At 35.4% G+C, this 22413-nt stretch overlaps 3 protein-coding genes across 4 annotated transcripts; 1 reads left to right on the top strand and 2 right to left on the bottom strand.

Annotated features, from left to right (window-relative positions):
• Nucleotides 1-68: 68 nt before the first annotated feature.
• LOC134256954 (E3 ubiquitin-protein ligase RNF10-like) lies at nucleotides 69-8242 on the bottom strand. 2 transcript variants are annotated; one of them, XM_062739628.1, is made up of 18 exons: nucleotides 7845-8242; nucleotides 7397-7578; nucleotides 6747-6958; nucleotides 6247-6337; nucleotides 6044-6101; nucleotides 5731-5857; nucleotides 4500-4639; nucleotides 3994-4109; nucleotides 3522-3566; nucleotides 3287-3397; nucleotides 2796-3078; nucleotides 2305-2438; nucleotides 2068-2185; nucleotides 1700-1936; nucleotides 1311-1378; nucleotides 1010-1193; nucleotides 564-695; nucleotides 69-530 (listed from the first exon to the last, which is right to left on the bottom strand). In XM_062739628.1, the coding sequence occupies exons 1-17, from the start codon at nucleotides 7951-7953 to the stop codon at nucleotides 583-585; spliced, it is 2328 nt and encodes a 775-aa protein (XP_062595612.1). In that variant the 5' UTR covers nucleotides 7954-8242; the 3' UTR covers nucleotides 69-530; nucleotides 564-582. The 2 variants fall into 2 exon arrangements, with proteins under 2 accessions (XP_062595612.1, XP_062595611.1); XM_062739627.1 differs by having other exon boundaries at nucleotides 69-695; nucleotides 7845-8241.
• Nucleotides 8229-12627, top strand: LOC134256955 (lysine-specific demethylase 6B-like). The gene is made up of 8 exons (XM_062739629.1): nucleotides 8229-8356; nucleotides 8709-8837; nucleotides 9308-9400; nucleotides 9930-10050; nucleotides 10314-10615; nucleotides 10768-10817; nucleotides 10969-11070; nucleotides 11198-12627. The coding sequence occupies exons 2-8, from the start codon at nucleotides 8712-8714 to the stop codon at nucleotides 11391-11393; spliced, it is 990 nt and encodes a 329-aa protein (XP_062595613.1). The 5' UTR covers nucleotides 8229-8356; nucleotides 8709-8711; the 3' UTR covers nucleotides 11394-12627.
• Nucleotides 12628-14577: 1950 nt separating this feature from the next.
• On the bottom strand, nucleotides 14578-20524 carry LOC134256956 (phosphorylase b kinase regulatory subunit beta-like; the record flags this gene model as incomplete). The annotated part of the gene is made up of 6 exons (XM_062739630.1): nucleotides 14578-15322; nucleotides 15462-15536; nucleotides 16096-16203; nucleotides 16453-16717; nucleotides 17077-17279; nucleotides 20496-20524. Coding segments are annotated over 6 exons (884 nt in total), but the record flags the coding sequence as incomplete, so codon positions are not given.
• Nucleotides 20525-22413: the final 1889 nt, after the last annotated feature.

Genomic DNA, 22413 nt, shown 5'->3' with positions numbered 1-22413 from the left:
GGGGAATTACTCATTCTATTTCCACTAATCAAACTTTGTAATCTTTTTGCAATAAAAAACACAACAAATTATACCAGTAACCAAAATCTATTTAATGTAACAAAATGGGAAACACAGACTTTTGTAGGCACTCACAAACAGTCCATCATCCCATGCACATAGAGAACAATATGACACTCAAATTATAAAAAAAGAATTCTAGAAAAGATACAATAAATTCTCTACTCGAACTTGTAGAAAATTACAAAATAATTCTTTTTCAACAATGATATTAAAATATTTTAACATTCAGATGTTTAGTTTAGCAAACAATCATAAATAGTAACTTATCTTTATCATTTTATAGCAATATTCAATGTCAACTTAATTAGGAAAATACACGAGTAATTTTCTTTACTAGTCATAAATGGTAGTTAATATTCAGTTCTATTGTATAACATTGACAGAGTTGATTATTTTCCTTGTCATAAATGGTAGTTGATATTCAGTTCTATTGTATAACATTGACAGAGAATATTCAGTTCTATTGTGTAACATTGACAGAGAATATTCAGTTCTATTGTATAACATTGACAGAGTTGGTTATTTCCCTCCTCTCGCCATGGACGTAGCAAACAAAAGCTTTTGTTGTTTCTTTTTCTTTTTTCCAGGTAGCTTTTCCATTCTGAATCCGCCATCTTCTGTGCTGCCTTGGGCTACAAAAATACATACTATAAATAGGACACATCATCATACTCTGACATCATATTAAAAGAAATTGCATGTTCTAATGAAACTGAATTTAAATCATCATTTTCCTCTTCAGAGCTTGGATTTTAATTTTGTGAAATATCAAGGTAGTCAAAAATTCGACTATAAATTGGAAAGCCATGCACATCTCCTACATCAAAATATAAGCAAAGTTTAATAGAGAGATCATGCAACTTGACTCTTCTCTCTCAAATAAACTGACCTTTTATAAGAACACAGTTACTGAAGAGATACATTTGTAAAGTGTATGACCCCTCACCTTTTCCACTCTCTAGATTTTCCAGTGCCGTTTGTATGGCCTCTCCAAATGAGTTCTGAAAGACAGGTGCAGCGGATCTTTCTTCGTCACTACCATCACTATCCCGGGCGGAGGGTTTATGTTCTTGTTTTGGTTCACTGACTTTAGGCCACACAGGGGCTTTCTTCGTCCCTCCTCGCAACATCTAAATATAGTTTGGACAAACATTAAAATACAGGACACACAGTATTATTGAATCTTTGCAAACTTGTAAGTACATGTATGGAAATTTACTTGAGTGGGCACTTAACACTAAATATACCTGTGCAAAGGACAAGGATGTCTGTTGACCATCATCTTCTTCCAACGACGACCCCAAAGTAACCCCTTCTGTAAAATGTAAATCAAATTTGTAAACAATTAATTTAAATCATTGGCAAAAACAAAGTTACATGTACAGCAAAACTCGATTAGTACGAATATGGATATTGCGAATTAACGAATATAGCGAAGTCATCTTCGATCACCATCTATACAACTTAAATGAATTTCTTATACGGTTGTAACGAATTACGAATATAGCGAAGTAATTTCATAGGTCCCTGTGACTTCGTTATAACCAAGTTTTGCTGTATGTAATTTACAATTTTTGTTACATTCTATCAATACAATCAGAAACCATATGACAGACTTCTACACATCATTTCTTACCTAGGGGGCTCCCTACGGGTGAGGACACCGACGGCACGCTCTCGCTGCTGTCACTTTTAGCCGTGGGTGACATGGGTCGATTCTCCAACACAATTTGAGAACACAAGGCAGACTTTACAATCTTCATCCCTGGGCTGATTCCAAGTCGACGTTTTTCTTCATCCTGGATTTTCTTGCTCCATCTCTTCTCATACCTCACTCTTTTCTGTCTTAATCGTTTTCTATGCTCAATATCCTCTATGATCAGAAAAATGCAGGCTATTATTACCCTAATATCAAAACCAGAGGGGAAATCAAGATCCTTAAGTAAATGTAAGATCATCATTTTCATGCAAAGATTTAACAAATAATCAAAAGGGATACCTTACCAGCAAAGCAGTTGAGGGTGTCCCTGGACAGGATCGGAGGTCGGAGGTCAAGTTCAGCCACCTGGAACTCACTGGTCAGAGGAAGGTGTGACAGGTAACGCAGTCTCTTCCTCAACTCCTAAACAAACATCAAAGTACTGATAGTACTAACGGCTTCAAACAATAACGTTTTTGATCATTATGAAGATACATGTAATGACACAACTATTACACTGAGATACTGTACATGACTCTGACCTCTGTCATGAATACACTCTCCATTTCCACTATCTTGGCTGTGATAGTCTGGGGACTGTGTTCTAATCCTCCGTACTCCTTCACCAGACACCTGGCATTTAATGCATGCAGGAAAATACGCTGTCCATCCTCCGCTGCAATGGATATCAACACTTAGTGCCTATTTTTTACATAGACAACCCATAAATTGATTACAAAAATTCTCAGTCTTTGGGGGTATGTCCAAATTTGGATAAAGATTTGTGTATGTTGTTGAATTTAAAGTCTATCGTCATTTGTTAAATCATTGGTCCAACCTCAGCAAAGGGTAAATCATTCACTACACATACTAGTGATTAACTAATGCTTTATACATTGTCCTTCAAATACCATTGATTAACTAATGCTTTATACATTGTCCTTGTAATATTAACCATAATATTCATTGTATGTAGATCTTTAATATTTTCTACCAATTAATATTTTCAGCTGCAATAATTTTGTATGCTAACCTTGGTAGAAGTAGAAGGAATTGTTGATGTTTTTCGGTGAGTCTCCTTCTAAGTGGGGGATTTCCAGATTCTCTGCCGCTTCCTCTAGGGGCAGGACATCTTCTGGCATTATTGTCCCAATCTCTGGCTCGTCAGAGTCCTCCTTTGAAGGTGTGTCTGTCTGTGCTAGTTCTTCACTAGGTACATCAGGGTCTGTCTTTGTACATGTAGGTGTGTCTGTTTGTGCTTGCTTATTACTTGGTACTTCTTCGTTGGAGAAAGCACAGATATATTCAGTGGCATTCTGTAAACAACATAAAATCATTTTGATATCTCTTCATTTTAACAATGGAAATATTTCCAGCTTGTGCTAGAAACTTACAACAACTGTTTTATTATTCTGCAGTTGATACTCTTTACTTTAATTATGGGATAACTACCTAGGTCAGAACAGAACAAGATGGACCTTTTTTTTTTCTTTCTTTTTTTCCCTTTTTTTAAAATTTTGTTACCTGTGCAGGGATGTGGATTTGATCGCTCTGAGAACTCTCAATCTTTGGAGATGCTGGTTCACTCGCAAATGAGGAGGAAGAATGTCTTCTCATCAAGTTCTCTTCCCTTGCCTGAAAAAAGAGCATGGATACAACACTTCAGTTATGATAAGGCATGACTTTCAACAACAATTCACACACAGATAAGACACTTTACTTGTATCCAAGTATCCAACCATTCTTCAGTTAGTCTTACCTTCAAGTGATGTAGGGCAGAGTCTATAAAGGCCACTTCTGAAGTCTGGAAAACACACATACTAGTAATATCAATGAACCTCACTAAATAAACAACCATGTAAGCTTCATTACATTCAAAATGATAGAAACTTATTTTTCTTCTTAAGCCTTATATACCTAATGAAATAACACTGCTGAATTCCTTTTCCAACAGATTTACGGATACCCTATAAGTAGAAATTTCAGCGAGAATTTAATTTTGGCATTATTAGCGAGGCTGTTGAGATCGCTAAAATAGAATTTCGCTAAAAATAAATTGTGTATTATTTTTACTGGCTTCTTAAGTGAGCAATTTTAAATTGCTAAAATTACTTCTCGCTAGAAAGAAAATACCAGTTTTTAAGGAGAAATTGCTAAATTTGCGCCTCGTTAAAATTTCCACTTATACGGTACTTATTTTTACAGACACTTCAGTTTGTAATAACACGTACCTCTGCCTCCCAATTTTTCCGCTCCAATTCACATCTTTCCACATCAATGATCTGATTCTTTATGAATTCCTTGTCTGCAGTCAGAATTTTCATCCCAGCTGATTTCCTGGCATCATCTGAAAATCCAATCAAAAACTCAAATACATTATCTTTCTATGAAAGACACAGTCACAGACTACTGTATCTCTCTACAAATGATTAACTCTATGAACTCTCTACAAATGATTAACTCTATGAACTTTCTCTATACAAACAATTTCGAAGAACTTAACCTAAATCTTACTTTTCTTTAAATGTTTGATCAACCAATTAATTAATTAATCTGATAGCTGTACAATAAACCTGATCTCATTCAGTTACTGCAATAATTTCATTAATCTTTTTATAGATAATGTGATTATTTGGAAAATCAACCTCTGCTTAATCTATTCTGGGTATTGTTGAATACCTTTTTTGTTCATACTTATACTGGGTGTTGAGATAATTTCCTGAATTGTGTATCTTACCAGTAATACTCATCATGTTGCCCTCTCTCTTCTCCCACAAACTTTTTGGCATGGCATAGATTGTTCCTCTCTCTTTTTTCATCAGCTGCATAGTTATAGTTTGACCTACTTTATACATCGGGAATTTCTCTGTCCTTGTGCTGAACAAAAAAAATACTTCATAAGGCAAAATATAACTGAATTCAGAGATACTATTGTGGATAATTTCTTTCTTTAATTTCATCCGCAGGATAGAAATAATTAGCACCCATGCACTACAACAGGGGTGTGCAATTAGCATTGCCCGATGCCCGGGGCTACCACTTTTTGGGGTCAGGCTAGTGATTTTCTGCATGGAGGTAGCCCGTCGGGCTAGTCAAAATTATAACTACACACGCAATACATGAAAAGCACAACCTGTATTTTCACTCGTTTTTGCTATCAAATTCCCAACCAGTGAAAATTTTTCTGACAACATGCTCCTACTCTCAAATAAATCTCCATAATCTTATCTGTTTTGCAGCACTACCTGACTTATTTACTTCCAAAAGCGATAGTTTTTTCCTAATCCGAATTTCCTCTATTCTTTTGTTTATGGTAAATACATGCAGATATCTCATTAAATTATATACCATCACTCAATCAACTGAAAGATAAGTGTTTTATGACTCACATAAAATATATTTATAGTGTATTTAATGAATTAAGATGAAAACAAAATGAATTAAATTTCATTTTAAATGAGCTAGTGCAATGTTCAGAAAAAGGGAAGATAATTTATTTAAATTCATTTTAATCTCCTTTCATTATAATTTATACATGATTTAATTTCATAGTGAGAATTAAACTTTGATTTTAAAAAGAATGTCCTCAGTACCCTGACTTTTTCAACAATTAATTTCTTTTCAAATATTTTTTTATTTTAATTTTTGCACCTATATTTGGGCTAGTAACTTTTCACTTGGGGCTAGTAACTTTATAGCTGCCACTAGCCCGTGGGCTAGTAATTGATTTTTTTAATTGCACACCCCTGTACGAATTAAAGGAAAACTTCTAAACCTTTAAAGCAATTGTGAAATGTTTACAGAGGAAAACTTCTAAACTTTTAAAGCAAATGTGAAATGTTTACAGACTTCACAACAAAAAATGTGACTCGCTAAATCTGGAACTGGAAGAAAGCTTCTTCAGCCTATCTTTACAAAAAGTAAAACACTAACCTGACTCCAATAATTATAAGGTCAATGATTTTTACCTTTTGAGATCTTTTTCATGAACAGACTCGTAGCAGATGGGACATTTCCTCCATGTTTGTTCTCCCAAGGCTAAGTAATGCAGAATGCACGGCCAGCAGTAAATATGTCCACATCTGGTCATCTTAGCTGTAACAGAAGAACATTTACATCAGGGACCAATGTACAGCAGATTATTACACATTCATCTCCACAACTTCAGATACTTGATTCTTAAGACCAGAAGACTGTTTACTAACGTACAGTAGATGATTACACATTCATCTACAGCTACATGTACAACGTCAGATACTTGATTTCTGAGACAGAACTTACCGGCTGTGGGCTGCTCCAGACAGATAGGACAGGAGGATATTTCATGTCCAGAGACGCGCTGAAAGACGGAAGATATCTTACATGAATTATTCTTCCCCAGAGAATTTTAATATTCAATACATGTTAATGGAAAGAGAAAAACATTTGATAAACATTACTGTACAAAGTACAAACAGACAATTAAAATTAAGGCAATAGCTTACAATCTGTTCAATGGCGTCCCAGTCTACGAGAACATCAGGGTCCACAGTATGAAGAGTGTAATCCCCATCATCCTTCACGATAAACTGGTAACTAAAATAGCAAGGCCAAATAATACAATCAAATCTGGAGACTAAAGTAGGAACGGCCAAATAATACAATCAAATCTTGACTTGTATAGTACAGACAAACTCTTACAATTTAATCCAAACCATTTCTCAATTCCATTCAAACTTTATAATTTATTTTTCAACAGTCAAAAAAATTTAGGAAATGTAATTTAAACACATTAGTATACAAATGTATTACAAATAATGGTAGGAAAATACCCTTACAAAAAATTTTAGCTTTCTTTGATGTTACCAATTAGCAGATTTGTGAAACAGAAAGATTGCATGGGTATGAATTCACACCAGTTTTTCAAGACAATTCACTCAATAAAATTGGAGATTTTAAAGGTCAACCATATTATATGTGAAGTTTCTGGGGGATAAACCCTTACTTGGCTTGGAGGTACTGCTCCTTGTTGTATAACACCCTTTTAGACGACCCCTTCCTCCTTCCGTAACCTTGGTAACCGTCTGATTGCCAGGATGAACGACCTTTAGTCTTTTCAGGACCTCTGCGTCCACCATAATTAAAGTTCAACAGGTGATTTAAATTTGTTTTTCTTCCAGAAACTAAATCCAGTTCCACTGAAAACTCTTCTGTCAGCTGTGGAAAAGAAAAAATAAAAACATTTTTCATAGCAGCCTTACAACTTTTACAAAGAAAAAAAATCCTACATAGAACTGATTCATCAGTTTTACAGAATTTTATTTTTATGTTGTATTGCTTCCTCTGTAACTAGGTTACATTCTAGTTTTCTTCTATCTAAACAAATATACAACTTAGCAAGTAATGATTACCATACAAAATATGCACAGATGCTGAACGATACCATGAAATCATCCATGCTTGAATTGAAATTACCAAGAGGAAAATAAGCATTGAGCACTTCCATTTACATGAAAGTTTCTAATGCAATGGTAGAGATTAAATTTAAAAGACTCAGACACAAAAACAAATGTTGTGTTTTATTTACATTTCAATGTGTTGTGCAATAGTGAATTTGGATTATCCCCCTTGAGTCTATAAATAAGCCATTCTTACGTCTTCTCTAGAAGGATCAGATTCCTGACTATATTGTCCACTTCGAGCGCGAGGCCGCTTGTCAAACACGCTACGATTTTTTTGTGGTGTGGGCCTGCGTGGACTGTTTTCTGTCGTGTTTCTCCCACTGAATTCCCTCCTCCTCCCCCCACGGCCAAACTGGCGGGCTGCAGAATTCTCCCCTACAATCAAGACATATTATTCAATGCATACACATTTTTTTCATTCCATGCTAGTATCATAAGCTTATGCATTGTCCCTGACTAAAAATTGTTTATTTATAATCTCCATGGTAAGTTTATAAGCTAAAGTATTAAGAATATACGCTTTTCATTTATCATCGAGTGATTTCATGACCTGACAATGAATATTAGGTGAACAAGATGAAACTTTAAAACAAGGTGAAACTTGTGAAAAAATTTAAAGCAATAAATATTGCTGTGCTCACCATTATTTTGCAATCTTTTTGAATCGTTACCATTGCTGGATTTTTGAACAGTTGATGGCGACTGACGATTGTTTTTCTTGTCCATTGTATTGCAATTTTCCTCCAACATAAACCCCCCAAATAAATGAGTTAGTACTAGACCCAAAGGTCGCTCCTTCGTGGAAAGAAGAGACGCAGACTACAAACGACGACATTTTCACAACTCCATGATGACCAACCAAAATAAATGAAAAGTTATTCGATAAGAAATTAGTGTGAATCAGTCAAAAAGTAAGTAGCTAAAAGCTTCTGAACTTTGGGGGTTTCTTGCCCCCAAACACAAGTGGCTTTGCCCTTCTTGGTGGCAACAATTGCAATCTTTCGACTGCAACCTAGAACTTGATATGGCGACGAGCGCCCATGAACATGAAAGATGCCCGGATGTCACGATCGTCACATGATCAAAATAACGGCCCCGATAGAAAATAAGGCGCTCTATTTGAAGAGAAGACAGAAGAAGTCTGTTCAAAAGAGTTTGTATATATTTATGCCTAATGTTGACGGAAGTGATTTGCAATTATTCTGGCAAATCTGAATAATATTAATTAACAGTGTTAAGGTCAAAGAAGTGTGTGTGTGTGTGTGTGGGGGGGGGGGGTGAAATCCAACATGAAAACATTACAATGCTGTTAGAATAATATTTTGATATTTCATGATTATGTCGTTTGAGAAAGAGACTTTACAAGGTATCTGTCTAAAGGGTGTTTAATTTTTACACATGCAAAACGTGTAGAAAAAAACAACACAATGAGTGAATGAACACATGGCATATTCATATAATGAATTAGGTAATAATTTTGTAAAACTAATGTTTATATCTACCAGAATATGGCGGGAGTTGAAGATATGGATGAATTTGATGCACCATGTGACATGACAGCTGCGTACTGTTCTCAAATAACGGAGGAGGACTACGAAAATCAGACGATATCCGAGACGGAGAAAGCTTTACAGGTGATGATCTCATACACAGTCGTACAAACACTTCCTACACATTCTAATAAAGTCCTGCCCTGTAACATTCTATCGTTAAAATGATGTAGTCCTGGTAGCACAGTGGTAACACACTCTCTTCTCAACTCGTCAATCTGAGTTCAATAACTTCAATCCCAGTGATCCGCAGTGATTGTGAGAGGGTAAGGTGGTCACCCGCTCTAACATGTGCAAGGGATTTTTCCAGGAACTCCTGTTTCTTCCCACAGAAATGACCCCCTCTCAGGCTCTAACAAACATATTTCCAAAGACCCAATTAGAAGCTTAAACAAAGCTATCCTTTCTAACATATTCACGTGTACTACTGGACATAGTAACATTTCGTGTTTATACCAAATAAACATTTATTTAATGATATAATGTCCAACGGAGTTACCCATCAGTACATCATGTTACATTGTGAAGTGATCTATTTTATATATATTTTGTAGAATCTTATAGCATTTATGGAAAAAAATCCAGGTGTCTACAAGAATGTTCTGAAGAAGAAAATTAAACAAGAAAAACCTCTGAAATTTCTAAAGGTAGGTAAATACTAAATGTTACGGAGGCGTATTAGTGTCACACAATATTTTTTATAAAGTTGGTAATTTCAACTACATTTATATCTCCTTGTATTATGGAAATCAGTGTATGATCAAAATTAATTTGTTTTCTAAATGGTTTATTAGTTAAAAATTAGCCAAATAGTAGTGACAGAAATCTGAAAATTATGATATTTTTATTGGCTTCAGAGGCAAGATAAAAGAAGTCAAAAATAATGTAGGAAAAAGAGATTGCCTCTGATATAATGCCACGTAAGCCAAACTTTGGTTCTAAGAAAAGTGTATAACAATAGAGTGTCACAACATTTGTAGACTGGGCAGTTTACATTTGTATTAGTATATGTCCACTTTGATCATCATGTACTATTACCGGGGCATTAGTATATTTGAGGATGTTTACTTTCACATTCATTGTGGTAGCTTATAAACACCATCTTGTGTAGCTTCTATTATGAACACCATCTTGATGTGTATTTTTTTAATGTCAGAGCATTATCTTATTCTACAGGTGAAAATGATGACACTGATAAAGGGAGAAGAAAATGTTGATTTTATGACAGACAAGGAATGTCAACGTAAGATGAAGGAGCTAACGTCAGGCATGAGTCGCGTGTTTGACTACAATCTGGGTATGTCTGTCTGTATAAGTCTTGTTCTGTCACTACGTACATTACAGGCATGACTAAGCAAGTCTCAGACTGACTTTAAGAATAATTCTAGATTTTAGGTTATAGTCTTTGTATATGACATGAGTTTTTGCATGTTTTAAGATGTTTTGCTTGACATTCCTGTTCTTTTTTAAAGTTTTCTTAAGACTTTTAATTAATACATAATTTAGTAATCAATGTTTTACAATAGGATTTGTTCTAAATTATATTTATTGGATCTGTAGAATCAAAAGGAAGAAGACAATCCAAACGTTTAGCAGAAAAACAGCAGCTCTCTGAACCAACAACAAGCACAGCGTCACCCAAAACAAGGGGGAGGCAATCCAAGAAAGGATCAAACTCCAAATCTGACAAGAAAAAGACAACATGTCAGGAGAAGAGTGAAGAGACAGCCTGTCCCCCAGTACCTGTCCCACCCCCTCCCCCACCACCACCACCCCCACCCCCGCCAGTCATCCCAGCACCACAGAAACGTCAAAGGAGGGGCAGTCAGGACGGTACCCCGCTAAAGGAGATAGATCTTCAGGTAAATGGTAAATTTTCTTTCTTTTTCTGCAACTGCTGAAGCTTTTTTTTCAAACAGTTTGAGTTTCCTCCAGAGTTCGTTGTATCTCTCTTACTGAAGATTCACATTTTGTGTTTTAGAGCAATGCTCCACTAATTTTGCTTTACTTTTAGGTCAATACTCCTTTGAGCTTGAAAAAGAAAGAACCTCCCAATGAAATGGGGTTAGTGCAATCTAAATACTAAGGAAGTAGTACTGCTGAAAAAAATTGTATAGCAATATATTAATTTTTTCGTTCTGTGAGTAAGAAATAGAATTTCATTATAAATACTGATGAAGGAGAAAAAACAATTATCTTGATGGATTTTTTGTAGTTCCACTACCTCGTTAGATTCCATTGGGTCATTAAGCAGTCTTCATCAGGAACTGATGTCCTTTAATCCACAGAAACGACTTAAAACAACAACCAATGAAAGGTAAGCATGCTGAAGGTGACCTAACCAATCTGTATAGCTCCTCAACATTCATTGTTCAGATTGATTTACACTGTATGACACAATGCCTGTTTGAAGAAATCCCGCTGATGTACACTTTATTTTACAGATCCCCCGGAGGTACCCCTGTAAAGCCACGCCCTCCCATCAAAGAGACCCCTCCCCAGACCCCCGCCACCCCCACAGAGTCCATCTACAGATACTGGCTCAACAGTCTCCATAACAAGTTCCGTAACGTCCTGTCCCCGGGATCTCAAAGTCCGGTCAGTGATCCCAGCAGTCCTAACGGATTCTCCCCTCAATAAGGACGGGGGTCATCCACACTATCAATAGGGACATACTCAGAAAATACAGGGACATCAGTGCAGTGGTACATGTCTATAGAAAATGATTCAGTAATAATGTAGAAAATCCAATAACACATACATATGCATCCAATGTACTTATACATTATGAATATTTTGACTTGCTTTAATATGCACAAATGTTATTCAAATATCTGTTTGTTTGTTTTGAATGGAATGTTTTTGTAGAAAGCCCTGAACAGTTTTTCAATTATGTTTAAACACTTATTGATACATATATTTCACTTATATGTATAATTTGGTTGTTGTTTGCTTTATGTTTTGTTTAGAGTAGGCTGATCTTTGCTTTATGTGCCATAGATTTATATCCATATTTAGCATTTTCCTGACCTAAGGTCTGGTAAATGACGATCTGTTATAAATCTTAAGTTTTGTTTTATATTTTGTTATAGTACTAGTAAGCAATTGTTTGACTAAGTTTCTTGTTTCTGTATTTACTTTTTAAAAGAATTTTATTGTTTTTAAGACTGTTTGAAAAAGATTTCAAGACCATTTTGTACGATCTACATAAACAACTAGTGAATTTCTGTCAAATTTTTGTCTTTCAACCCATAAGGTAATTTGGAAAACAGTGTCTTTACATTCAGTGTATGTATTAAAGAAAAGAAAATACTATAAATGTTGACATGAGCACAAATAAATTACTACTGTATAAAATGTATTCCACCTTAAAGCATGTTTCACTTCCTGTTAATATGCCTGCATGAAAAGAAGTGGGTCAACTTTTTAAATTGGTCAAAGTTAGTGATCTACAAAATGACACGCTGAATGTGTTAGATGTTATATTTAGATTGGATCCCATTTTGACTGCAACCTGAAAGTGACAATACCAATGGGGTTATCTCTAGTTTACCAATTACAATGTAGTCTTCATTATTTTGTTTGTATACAGTGTTTTATATTCGATTTGCTTTTATAAATTCAAACCGATGTATGCTATTTAATTTGAAAACTTTCCACTCTGGAATAGTTTTCATATCTGAGTGGTATTTTTCCCAATGTTAGCTTATGTATTACTAAAGTTAGAGACACCTACTTTTGATTTTGTAAATTCCTGTGGAAATAAATTTCCAGACAAACTTTTGGTTCAATTTATGATTGGCATCATCTTTATACAAGTAAATACCATGTATATGTAGATGTGTGGAAGAGATACTTGCATCAAGATTTTTTTTACCTTCATATTGTGAGATTAGAATATATATGTTTGTTATACGAGGGGTGTTCAATAAATAATGTCATTAGCTCGATGACATACAACATAGTAGTCATATCACATAAAGCTTGAGTTTCTCTCATAATTGAATCTTTAATGAATTTATAACAGTTTATGTGACAACTTTTCATCACATAGTTTTATCGTGAGAAGCTGGGAAACAAGGGATATTCGAGTCACTGCATTATAAATGAATGGTAAAGAATCAGTTAACTAATGTGAAAATAAAAGCTACATTAAAGCTGCTGTAAAACTTGTTAAAAATCCCAAAGAAATATCCACTGAAATATGTGACATTTACAGCAACCGATGCCTGTTTTATAGACAAATTAGCAGGTGGATTTCATAGATCTAAAATTATATAATGGGCATCAAAAATGGGTACCCTCCTTGCCAACAAAAATTATAGCAACTTATGTACTGTTTACCAAATTTCAACAAATAATATTTGATGTTGTATGATTTACTTTAAGACACATAGCAAATTTGATAGACATCATATCGGGAGTATTTTACACTGTTTTTAAGAATCGTTTGACAGTAATTAAGCTTAGTACTCAAAGGTCACCCTGTATTTTGAAAAATGAGTGAAACGACAGCGTGTACAAAAGTCTTAACAATTATTTTAAAATATCAGTAATTGTAGTAATCCATGTTTGTTTTATATTCAAACAGCTATTGAAATATGAATCTATTGCTCAAAACCATTTAAACAAAATTTACCATAAGATGTACTTGATAAAAATGGCGAAGGTCTGTCAAGAGCAAAAGTATTCAAAAGCACAAAAACATATTTATATGCATTTTTCTTAAATATTTGTGGTATTACTGTTCAAATTCGTATTCGGGGAGACAGTTTAATATATGGAGGTGTCTAGAAAGCAGTTTTTTTTGCAAAGAAATTGAAAGGTTTATCAGAGAAAGGACCCAGAATCAGGAACCCACTGCATTGAATTTCTTCATGACAGCGCTTAAACCTGCATGCCCTAAAGAGTAAAGGGGTTTGCGGGATAAACAGAGAGTTAATGTTTTTTCACATTACCAATATTTGCCAGATCTTTGACCTTTTGACTTGTTTCTATTTCCAAACGTGAATAAAACACCTTTCAGAAGGAAAAAACAAGTCTAGGAAATCATTGGATCTGCCATTGCCCAGTATACTAAGGGTCGTACCCAAAAATGAGTTCTAAAAACAATCAGAAATTGGATAAAAAATGTTACGGACATGTGTTTGAATTAAAATAGATTTATAAGTAAAATCATGAAGACTAAATCATTGAAAAGCGTCGTTTGCTTCTTTCTGAGCTCCAATGACATTATTTATTGAACGCCCCTCGTACATGTACTTTGCATTTGTAAAAATATCACAATTTTAGAATATTCACTATGAATTAAATGCATGATAAAAACAGTTTTATTTTTTATTTAAAATCTGATTGAAAAGTGATGCAGTTTTATATACTGTACATACTGCACTTTACATTGCTGAAGGAAATTATAAATTTTCATGTTCTTTGTTCAGTTGAGTGAAATCTGCTGACTAATTATGTCTTACTGACTAAATATGATCTGCGGATTATGGCTATTGACTAAATATCTACTGAATTTGGCTACTGAAAACGATATATGATCTGCTGGCTGTTGTTTCTCACCATTTTAGTTTTCTGTCTCTGTAAATAAGACAAAACTTCTTTAGTCTGACTTGAGAATGAATCAAGGTTTTGAGGACATTTGAGAAAGAAGGAGACAGTGTCCTGTAAAAGTATCTGAAATTGTGTTGCTATGGAAAACTGCATCTTTTGTAGATAATGTAGATAACAAAATTACTTTAATATAGTAATAAATCCACAAATAAAACTTTCTCATATCATTTAGTGACAAAGATTTACTAGTGATTCACTTAACTCATTCAGAGAAAAACAATTTTATTTAAAGAATATCACACATTAAGCTTTGGTTTTAAAAGGAAATTCATTTGTAATGTACATTGTATACACAAATTCTTCCAGAACAATGTTACACTTGTTAAGGAATGCAACTGAATATCAATTGTACAAGTTCTCATTATACATGTACACACTTGAAGATTTTATTTATTTGACTTTAAACATTCCTCTGAATATCTAAGCAGTTGGTGGAAAATATCCATAGTTTCCAGCAAAGTTAACAATAATCAAAGCAACAATGGCTGGGCAGCATCTAAACATTTGTAGTAATGGAACTTCCTCTGATCTCAGACAAATAAACAGGCTGTTGGGAAACATTACACATCATGTGACATCTTATAATCTATAAGATTGTTCATGACGGACAATGTTGCAATATTTTGTACACAGCTTCACTTTCTGTGTCAGCAGCAGGGTTATAAAACAAGCCCATGTGAAAGCAATAGTACATTTGTCTTGTGGTGAAATCTTAAGTTTTCAGATCTCGAGCAACACACACAGATTTAAGTGACGCTGCACATATCGTCTGACACAAACTTCATTTCCCCGTCCAGAAGGTTATTAATGACGGACTTGGTGAGGTACCTCGAGGTCCCATTTCTGACGTTCGGGGGTGTGTTGAAGAACTTTGTCATGTCGTCCTGTTTCTCGTGACCCTCCGACTTACTGAGGTCTCGCTGAAACTCCTCAAAAGCTTCCGCTATGATCTGTAACAGGACAAATTATTTTAATATTAATTTCAAGCTTATAAGCTTTTAGCAATAATTTAATACAAAACCTTTAATTAAAAGTGATTTTTGAAATACAGGAATATTTTATATACCATCAGTAACCATGGTGACGTACCTTGTCCATGTTGACCGCCTGATCAAAGGTGGCCTCTGGGTTCCTCTCTAACATGGTGGACACAACCATAAATGTCTGAAAGCAAAATGATCAACTTTTTAATGAGTAAATGAATATATGAAATTCCTTGAGAACTAAACTTTATTCCTTTTAAAAGCATTCAACCTTTTCCAAGAGTTTTAACATTTTTCAAATGCAGTCAGTCTTGGTTAATAAAAGTATCTTACTAAAGGTTGTTTAGGATATAAGGAATGAAGTTATATGAGTAGACTCAATGACAACCTGTAAATGTATTATATTTAGCGTGTTCGAAATTTAGCGGAGAATAATTTTTAAAACGAGTTAGCATAGATTTGATTTAGCGCATTTCTTGATGTTCTTATTCATGATCAATATTTCAGACATTTAGCGATGTTTTTGAATTAGTGGAAGTATCTTTCCATCAAAAGCGCTAAAAAGAATACACTGCCAAATGTACCACGGTAATACATTTACAGTATCTCTGACAATGACTCAATGTAATGTAATACATTTACTTTATCTCTGACAATGACTCAATGTAATGTAATAAATTTACAGTATCTCTGACAATGACTCGATGTTTAACAAGACTGATACAGTTTCTATTCCTCACCTCCACCATGATTTGTCTGTACGCGGGGTCCACTATCTTACTCAGCATTTGCTCCACCAGAAGGGAGAAATTCAGCTCGTACATCGTCATGTCTGACAGGGTCGGTTGCTGGAAAGGGAATACAGAGGTCAGAACACGGAAAAGGATTTAATAATGAAAGTATTTACTATTTAACCAATAGAAGAAACACTAAAATTTGAGCAAAAGGAACATGATATTTTGACAATTTCAATGTTAGTGTTCCAATTTAATACACGCTTTTATAATAACTATATATATTATCCTCAAAAATGCAGAGTACAGGTAAATGAAATTAAATTATCGTAAAGCTTAAGAAATTACAAACAAGTTTACTACCTGTGGGAGGAGATAACCTGCCACTTTGATTCCATACGGCGTTTTCTCTAAGATGGACCACACTCGGTCGTAGAAGTCTTTAGGGACCCTGTTGAGGGCCCCGTCCAGCTGTCTCTTCTGTAGGGGTGTTCTCATATCTGAGTCTACCATATTCCTCACAAGGACAGCGATAAGCATGCACTTGATATCGTTAGGAGAAAGGTCATGGAGTTCAAGACCTTCTTCATCCAAATCCAGTTCAAATCTCATGGCACGAACAAACCAACTGCACAAACATAAAGTACAAACCAACTGTACAATTACAAAGTCCTCTATGTTAGTATTATGTGATTTAACGACTAAATTCTGAACTTAAATCATGTACATGTTGAACTTTTACATGATTGTAAATTCTCTTCATCCAAAGTTTGGTTGAAATTGGTTCTCAGACACTGGGCAATAAAAAAAGATGCCTGAAACACTATCATCAATAGCTTACTTAATTTTACTAAGTTTAGTAGAAATTTTTGGATTTACAAGTAAGTTTTTTTTCACACTGTAATATGCATATTGATTTTAGAATCCAGCTTTAGTTCTGATTTGATCGAAGTTTCTATCACCTGTAATATTCCTGTAACACCTTACCCTATTCTGATTTTCAAAATTCCGTCAAACAGATCTGGCGTGGTGGCGATCAACTTGCCGATTCCCAGGATCAGTTCCTGCTGTATCACAGCTTCCTGTATGTTGTATGGCAGACAGATCTTAAAGATGAGTTCCTGGAGGTACCCTGGACTGACGGGTTTATCTAGCACCTCCTCCTCATGTCCGTACACCCCCACCGTCACCTACACAGGTAAATAAAAACATATTACACATACATCCCCAGTCACCTACACAGGTAAATAAAAACGTATTACACATACACCCCCACAGTCACCTACACAGGTAAATAAAAACATACATGGTATATATCACACATACATCTCCACAGTCACCTACCCAGGTAAATAAAAACATACATTGTACGAGGGTTGTCCCAAAAAGTCGTAGACAGGGAAAACAGTTTAGTTTCTCTTTGCTTAATTAAATTTCTTTCCTTGTCATAGCAAAAAGTAACATTTTATGATCATGCATTTCAAGTTTCATGATGATATCACATCTATTAAGAAAATTATGTAAAAATAAAGAAAGAATGTAAGTGTCCACCGGCTCATGAAAGCAAGTGTAAATTACGTCTCTTATAATGTCATGATCTCTTTGTCTGCTTCACACGCATCTATTAACATTCAATATTTTTTAAAGTGATAGACCACTCTTGACTAAGGGACTTAAATTCACTACTGTCCGTTTGTTTGTTTGTTTTTTTTTAAAGGCAGATTCAAATTTCAGTCGAAATTTAGTCGAAAGATCGCCTTACAATGTAGGCAGCAGAGAATACGCATTGTTTAACATCGTTCGCAGTCCATATTGTTCCCAAATGTCTGCGTTTAACAAACAGTACTCTACTTCTTACATGCCGTAACTATTTTCGGTATAGAGGAAAAACTCTTATTGAATATCGTGCCATTTAAAAATAACTTCTTTATTAAAATCTGGTGTGTAATGTCACTTCTGTACTCTTTTTTCCCATCTCTGATGTATACAAACCATATCCAACACAATTTATTACCAGTCAGGGGCATAACTCAAACAAGTTATTTTCAAAAATAACTCAAATAAGTTATTTTACATTATTTCACACACACAATTTTTTTTTTGAAAAATAACTTAAGTTATTTTTATATTCTACTTGGACATTGATTTCTTGGAAATTTCGTGTTTCCTGCCAATTTGCATTGCATTTTGGGATTCCATTATGTAATACTAGATGGAGTTCACCGACTCCAATGGAGAATTGGTGAGGAGGTGGAGATAAACAGCATTTTACTCCTTATTTTGTGGTTTTATCCACATGGTGTATATGTCCAATTTTAATCATTAAATAAAAAAAATTCCCCACTTTTCCCAAGACTTTGAACACTTTTTCTGCATTGAGCAAGGTTTATATTTAGTCAAACATTTGTTTTTGTCTTGGTGCACGAGCAAAATCCTTTGGTGCACGGGGTGTGAAGTTAGGGAGGAATGACACAAAATAACTTAAATAAGTTATTTATTTATTGAAGCTATTTAGGAAAAATAACGCGTTTGAGTTATTAAGTTTTGGAAAAAGTAGGTCATAGCAAAGAGAAGTAACTCATTGAGACAAAAAAATAACTCATTTGAGTTATTTTTGAAAATAACTTGTTTAAGTTATGCCCCTGACTGATTACATCTCCATGCGCCGGTTACACGTTTGACGATGTCATTTTCATTAAACTCAATTCCAGCAATACTATGAAAATAATGACACCAATCCTCTGTTTCTAATGCTATTTATATGAAATTTTGATATATTATTAAGATTTTTATTCTTGTTTCAGTGATTCAGTTTCAGTGGGATAATTTATGCAAATTATCTCATGTTTCCCACTATTGTTGATGCCCTGGCATACTATACTAACTAGACAGTGATTCCTTAAATAAACAGATTTCTTTTTAATAATGACCAGTGCTTACCGACGCCTATTCACAGACTTAAAAAAAGACACAACTTTCAGAAAAAAATTTCTTTACATGTTAATTCATTTTTAAGAAAAATATTTTTGCGAATGCAATGCACGTGCAAATTTGCTAAAAATTTATCTACAGTAAAAAATTCCAGATTTACAGTATATATCACATATACACCCCCACAGTCACCTACACAGGTAAATAAACATATCACACATATACCCCCACAATGACCTAGCAGTACACAAGAAGTACACACATGTATTACAATTCTGTACACCCCCACACAGTCACCTACACACCAAAAATATGCATTTATATTACAAAGTAATAATATATGACCCTAATTTCAGAGGTGGACAGGAGTATTATTACCTATTTATAAATAGATTAACCTGCTCATGATGGTTAAACTTGTTCATGGTAGCATTACTTGTTCATGTTTGGTTTAGTTGCTCATCTTAGATTACTTGGCCTGATTGAATTATCTTTTGTGTTTGGATTGCTTGTTCATGCTTGCATGATTTGTTAATGGTTTAATTGCTTGTGTTTGGTTGGATGACCAATTCATAGTAATATTACCTGTTCATGGTTGGATTACATATGCCTCATTCCCTGTTCATGGTTGGATTACATATGCTTCATTACCTGTTCATGGTTGGATTACATATGCCTCATTACCTGTTCATCATACATGGTTGGATTACTTATGCCCGACTAAATTCCCTGTTCATGGTTGGATTACATATGCCTCATTCCCTGTTCATGGTTGGATTACATATGCCTCATTCCCTGTTCATGGTTGGATTGCATATGCCTCATTATCTGTTTTATCATTGCATAACCTGTTCATGGATGGATAACTTTACCTGTTCAATGGATTAAAACTGTTAGATTGGATTACCTATTTATGGTTGGCTGACCTTCAACTGATTACCTGTTTTCCCCTGACCAGTATATTGGGGACTGCTTTCCCCTGACCAGTATAGTGGTGTATGATTACCTGTTTTCCCCTGACCAGTATATTGGGGACTGCTTTCCCCTGACCAGTATAGTGGTGTATGATTACCTGTTTTCCCCTGACCAATATAGTGGTGACTAATTACCTTTTTTCCCCTGACCAGTATAGTGGTAACTATTTACCTGTTTTCCCCTGACCAGTATAGTGGTAACTATTTACCTGTTTTCCCCTGACCAGTGTAGTGGTGACTGATTACCTGTTTTCCCCTGACCAGTATAGTGGTAACTATTTACCTGTTTTCCACTGACCAATATAGTGGTGACTAATTACCTTTTTTCCCCTGACCAGTATAGTGGTAACTATTTACCTGTTTTCCCCTGACCAGTATAGTGGTAACTATTTACCTGTTTTCCCCTGACCAGTATAGTGGTCATTACCTGTTTTCCCCTGACCAGTATAGTGGTCACTGATTACCTGTTTTCCCCTGACCAGTATAGTGGTAACTATTTACCTGTTTTCCCCTGACCAGTATAGTGGTGACTGATTACCTGTTTTCCCCTGACCAGTATAGTGGTGACTATTTACCTGTTTTCCCCTGACCAGTATAGTGGTGACTGATTACCTGTTTTCCCCTGACCAGTATAGTGGTGACTATTTACCTGTTTTCCCCTGACCAGTATAGTGGTAACTATTTACCTGTTTTCCCCTGACCAGTGTAGTGGTGACTGATTACCTGTTTTCCCCTGACCAGTATAGTGGTAACTATTTACCTGTTTTCCACTGACCAATATAGTGGTGACTAATTACCTTTTTTCCCCTGACCAGTATAGTGGTAACTATTTACCTGTTTTCCCCTGACCAGTATAGTGGTAACTATTTACCTGTTTTCCCCTGACCAGTATAGTGGTGACTGATTACCTGTTTTCCCCTGACCAGTATAGTGGTCACTATTTACCTGTTTTCCCCTGACCAGTATAGTGGTCACTGATTACCTGTTTTCCCCTGACCAGTATAGTGGTCACTATTTTCCTGTTTTCCCCTGACCAGTTTAGTGGTCACTGATTACCTGTTTTCCCCTGACCAGTATAGTGGTGACTATTTACCTGTTTTCCCCTGACCAGTATAGTGGTGACTGATTACCTGTTTTCCCCTGACCAGTATAGTGGTGACTATTTACCTGTTTTCCCCTGACCAGTATAGTGGTGACTGATTACCTGTTTTCCCCTGACCAGTATAGTGGTAATTATTTACCTGTTTTCCACTGACCAATATAGTGGTGACTAATTACCTTTTTTCCCCTGACCAGTATAGTGGTAACTATTTACCTATTTTCCCCTGACCAGTATAGTGGTAACTATTTACCTGTTTCCCCCTGACCAGTATAGTGGTGACTGATTACCTGTTTTCCCCTGACCAGTATAGTGGTGACTGATTACCTGTTTTTCCCTGACCAGTATAGTGGTCACTATTTACCTATTTTCCCCTGACCAGTATAGTGGTCACTGATTACCTGTTTTCCCCTGACCAGTATAGTGGTAACTATTTACCTGTTTTCCCCTGACCAGTATAGTGGTAACTATTTACCTGTTTTCCCCTGACCAGTGTAGTGGTGACTGATTACCTGTTTTCCCCTGACCAGTATAGTGGTAACTATTTATCTGTTTTCCACTGACCAATATAGTGGTGACTAAATACCTTTTTTCCCCTGACCAGTATAGTGGTAACTATTTACCTGTTTTCCCCTGACCAGTATAGTGGTAACTATTTACCTGTTTTCCCCTGACCAGTATAGTGGTGACTGATTACCTGTTTTCCCCTGACCAGTATAGTGGTCACTATTTACCTGTTTTCCCCTGACCAGTATAGTGGTCACTGATTACCTGTTTTCCCCTGACCAGTATAGTGGTTACTATTTACCTGTTTTCCCCTGACCAGTATGGTGGTGACTGATTACCTGTTTTCCCCTGACCAGTATAGTGGTGACTATTTACCTGTTTTCCCCTGACCAGTATAGTGGTGACTGATTACCTGTTTTCCCCTGACCAGTATAGTGGTGACTATTTACCTGTTTTCCCCTGACCAGTATAGTGGTGACTGATTACCTGTTTTCCCCTGACCAGTATAGTGGTAACTATTTACCTGTTTTCCACTGACCAATATAGTGGTGACTAATTACATTTTTTCCCCTGACCAGTATAGTTGTAACTATTTACCTATTTTCCCCTGACCAGTATAGTGGTAACTATTTACCTGTTTTCCCCTGACCAGTATAGTGGTGACTGATTACCTGTTTTCCCCTGACCAGTATAGTGGTAACTATTTACCTGTTTTCCCCTGACCAGTATAGTGGTAACTATTTACCTGTTTTCCCCTGACCAGTATAGTGGTAACTATTTACCTGTTTTCCTCTGACCAGTGTAGTGGTGACT

The sequence above is a fragment of the Saccostrea cucullata genome, unplaced genomic scaffold (assembly GCF_032062105.1).
Source record: "Saccostrea cucullata isolate Sc308-1 unplaced genomic scaffold, CSIRO_AGI_Scuc_v1 ctg858, whole genome shotgun sequence".
NCBI lineage: Eukaryota > Metazoa > Mollusca > Bivalvia > Ostreida > Ostreidae > Saccostrea > Saccostrea cuccullata.
Note: the sequence above shows the minus strand (reverse complement) of the source record. Positions and strands in the feature narration are given on the sequence as shown.

Excerpts from the sequence above, each read along its gene's own strand:
- LOC134256954 (XM_062739628.1), bottom strand. The coding sequence starts at position 7,953 with ATGTTGGAGGAAAATTGCAATACAATGGACAAGAAAAACAATCGTCAG. Across the intron at positions 7,579-7,844 it reads AAAAAGATTGCAAAATAATG|GGGAGAATTCTGCAGCCCGC; the intron begins GTGAGCACAGCA and ends TCTTGATTGTAG. Across the intron at positions 2,439-2,795 it reads TTCCTTCTACTTCTACCAAG|CGGAGGATGGACAGCGTATT; the intron begins GTTAGCATACAA and ends TATCCATTGCAG.
- LOC134256955 (XM_062739629.1), top strand. The coding sequence starts at position 8,712 with ATGGCGGGAGTTGAAGATATGGATGAATTTGATGCACCATGTGACATG. Across the intron at positions 10,616-10,767 it reads TAAAGGAGATAGATCTTCAG|GTCAATACTCCTTTGAGCTT; the intron begins GTAAATGGTAAA and ends CTTTACTTTTAG. Across the intron at positions 10,818-10,968 it reads GAACCTCCCAATGAAATGGG|TTCCACTACCTCGTTAGATT; the intron begins GTTAGTGCAATC and ends GATTTTTTGTAG.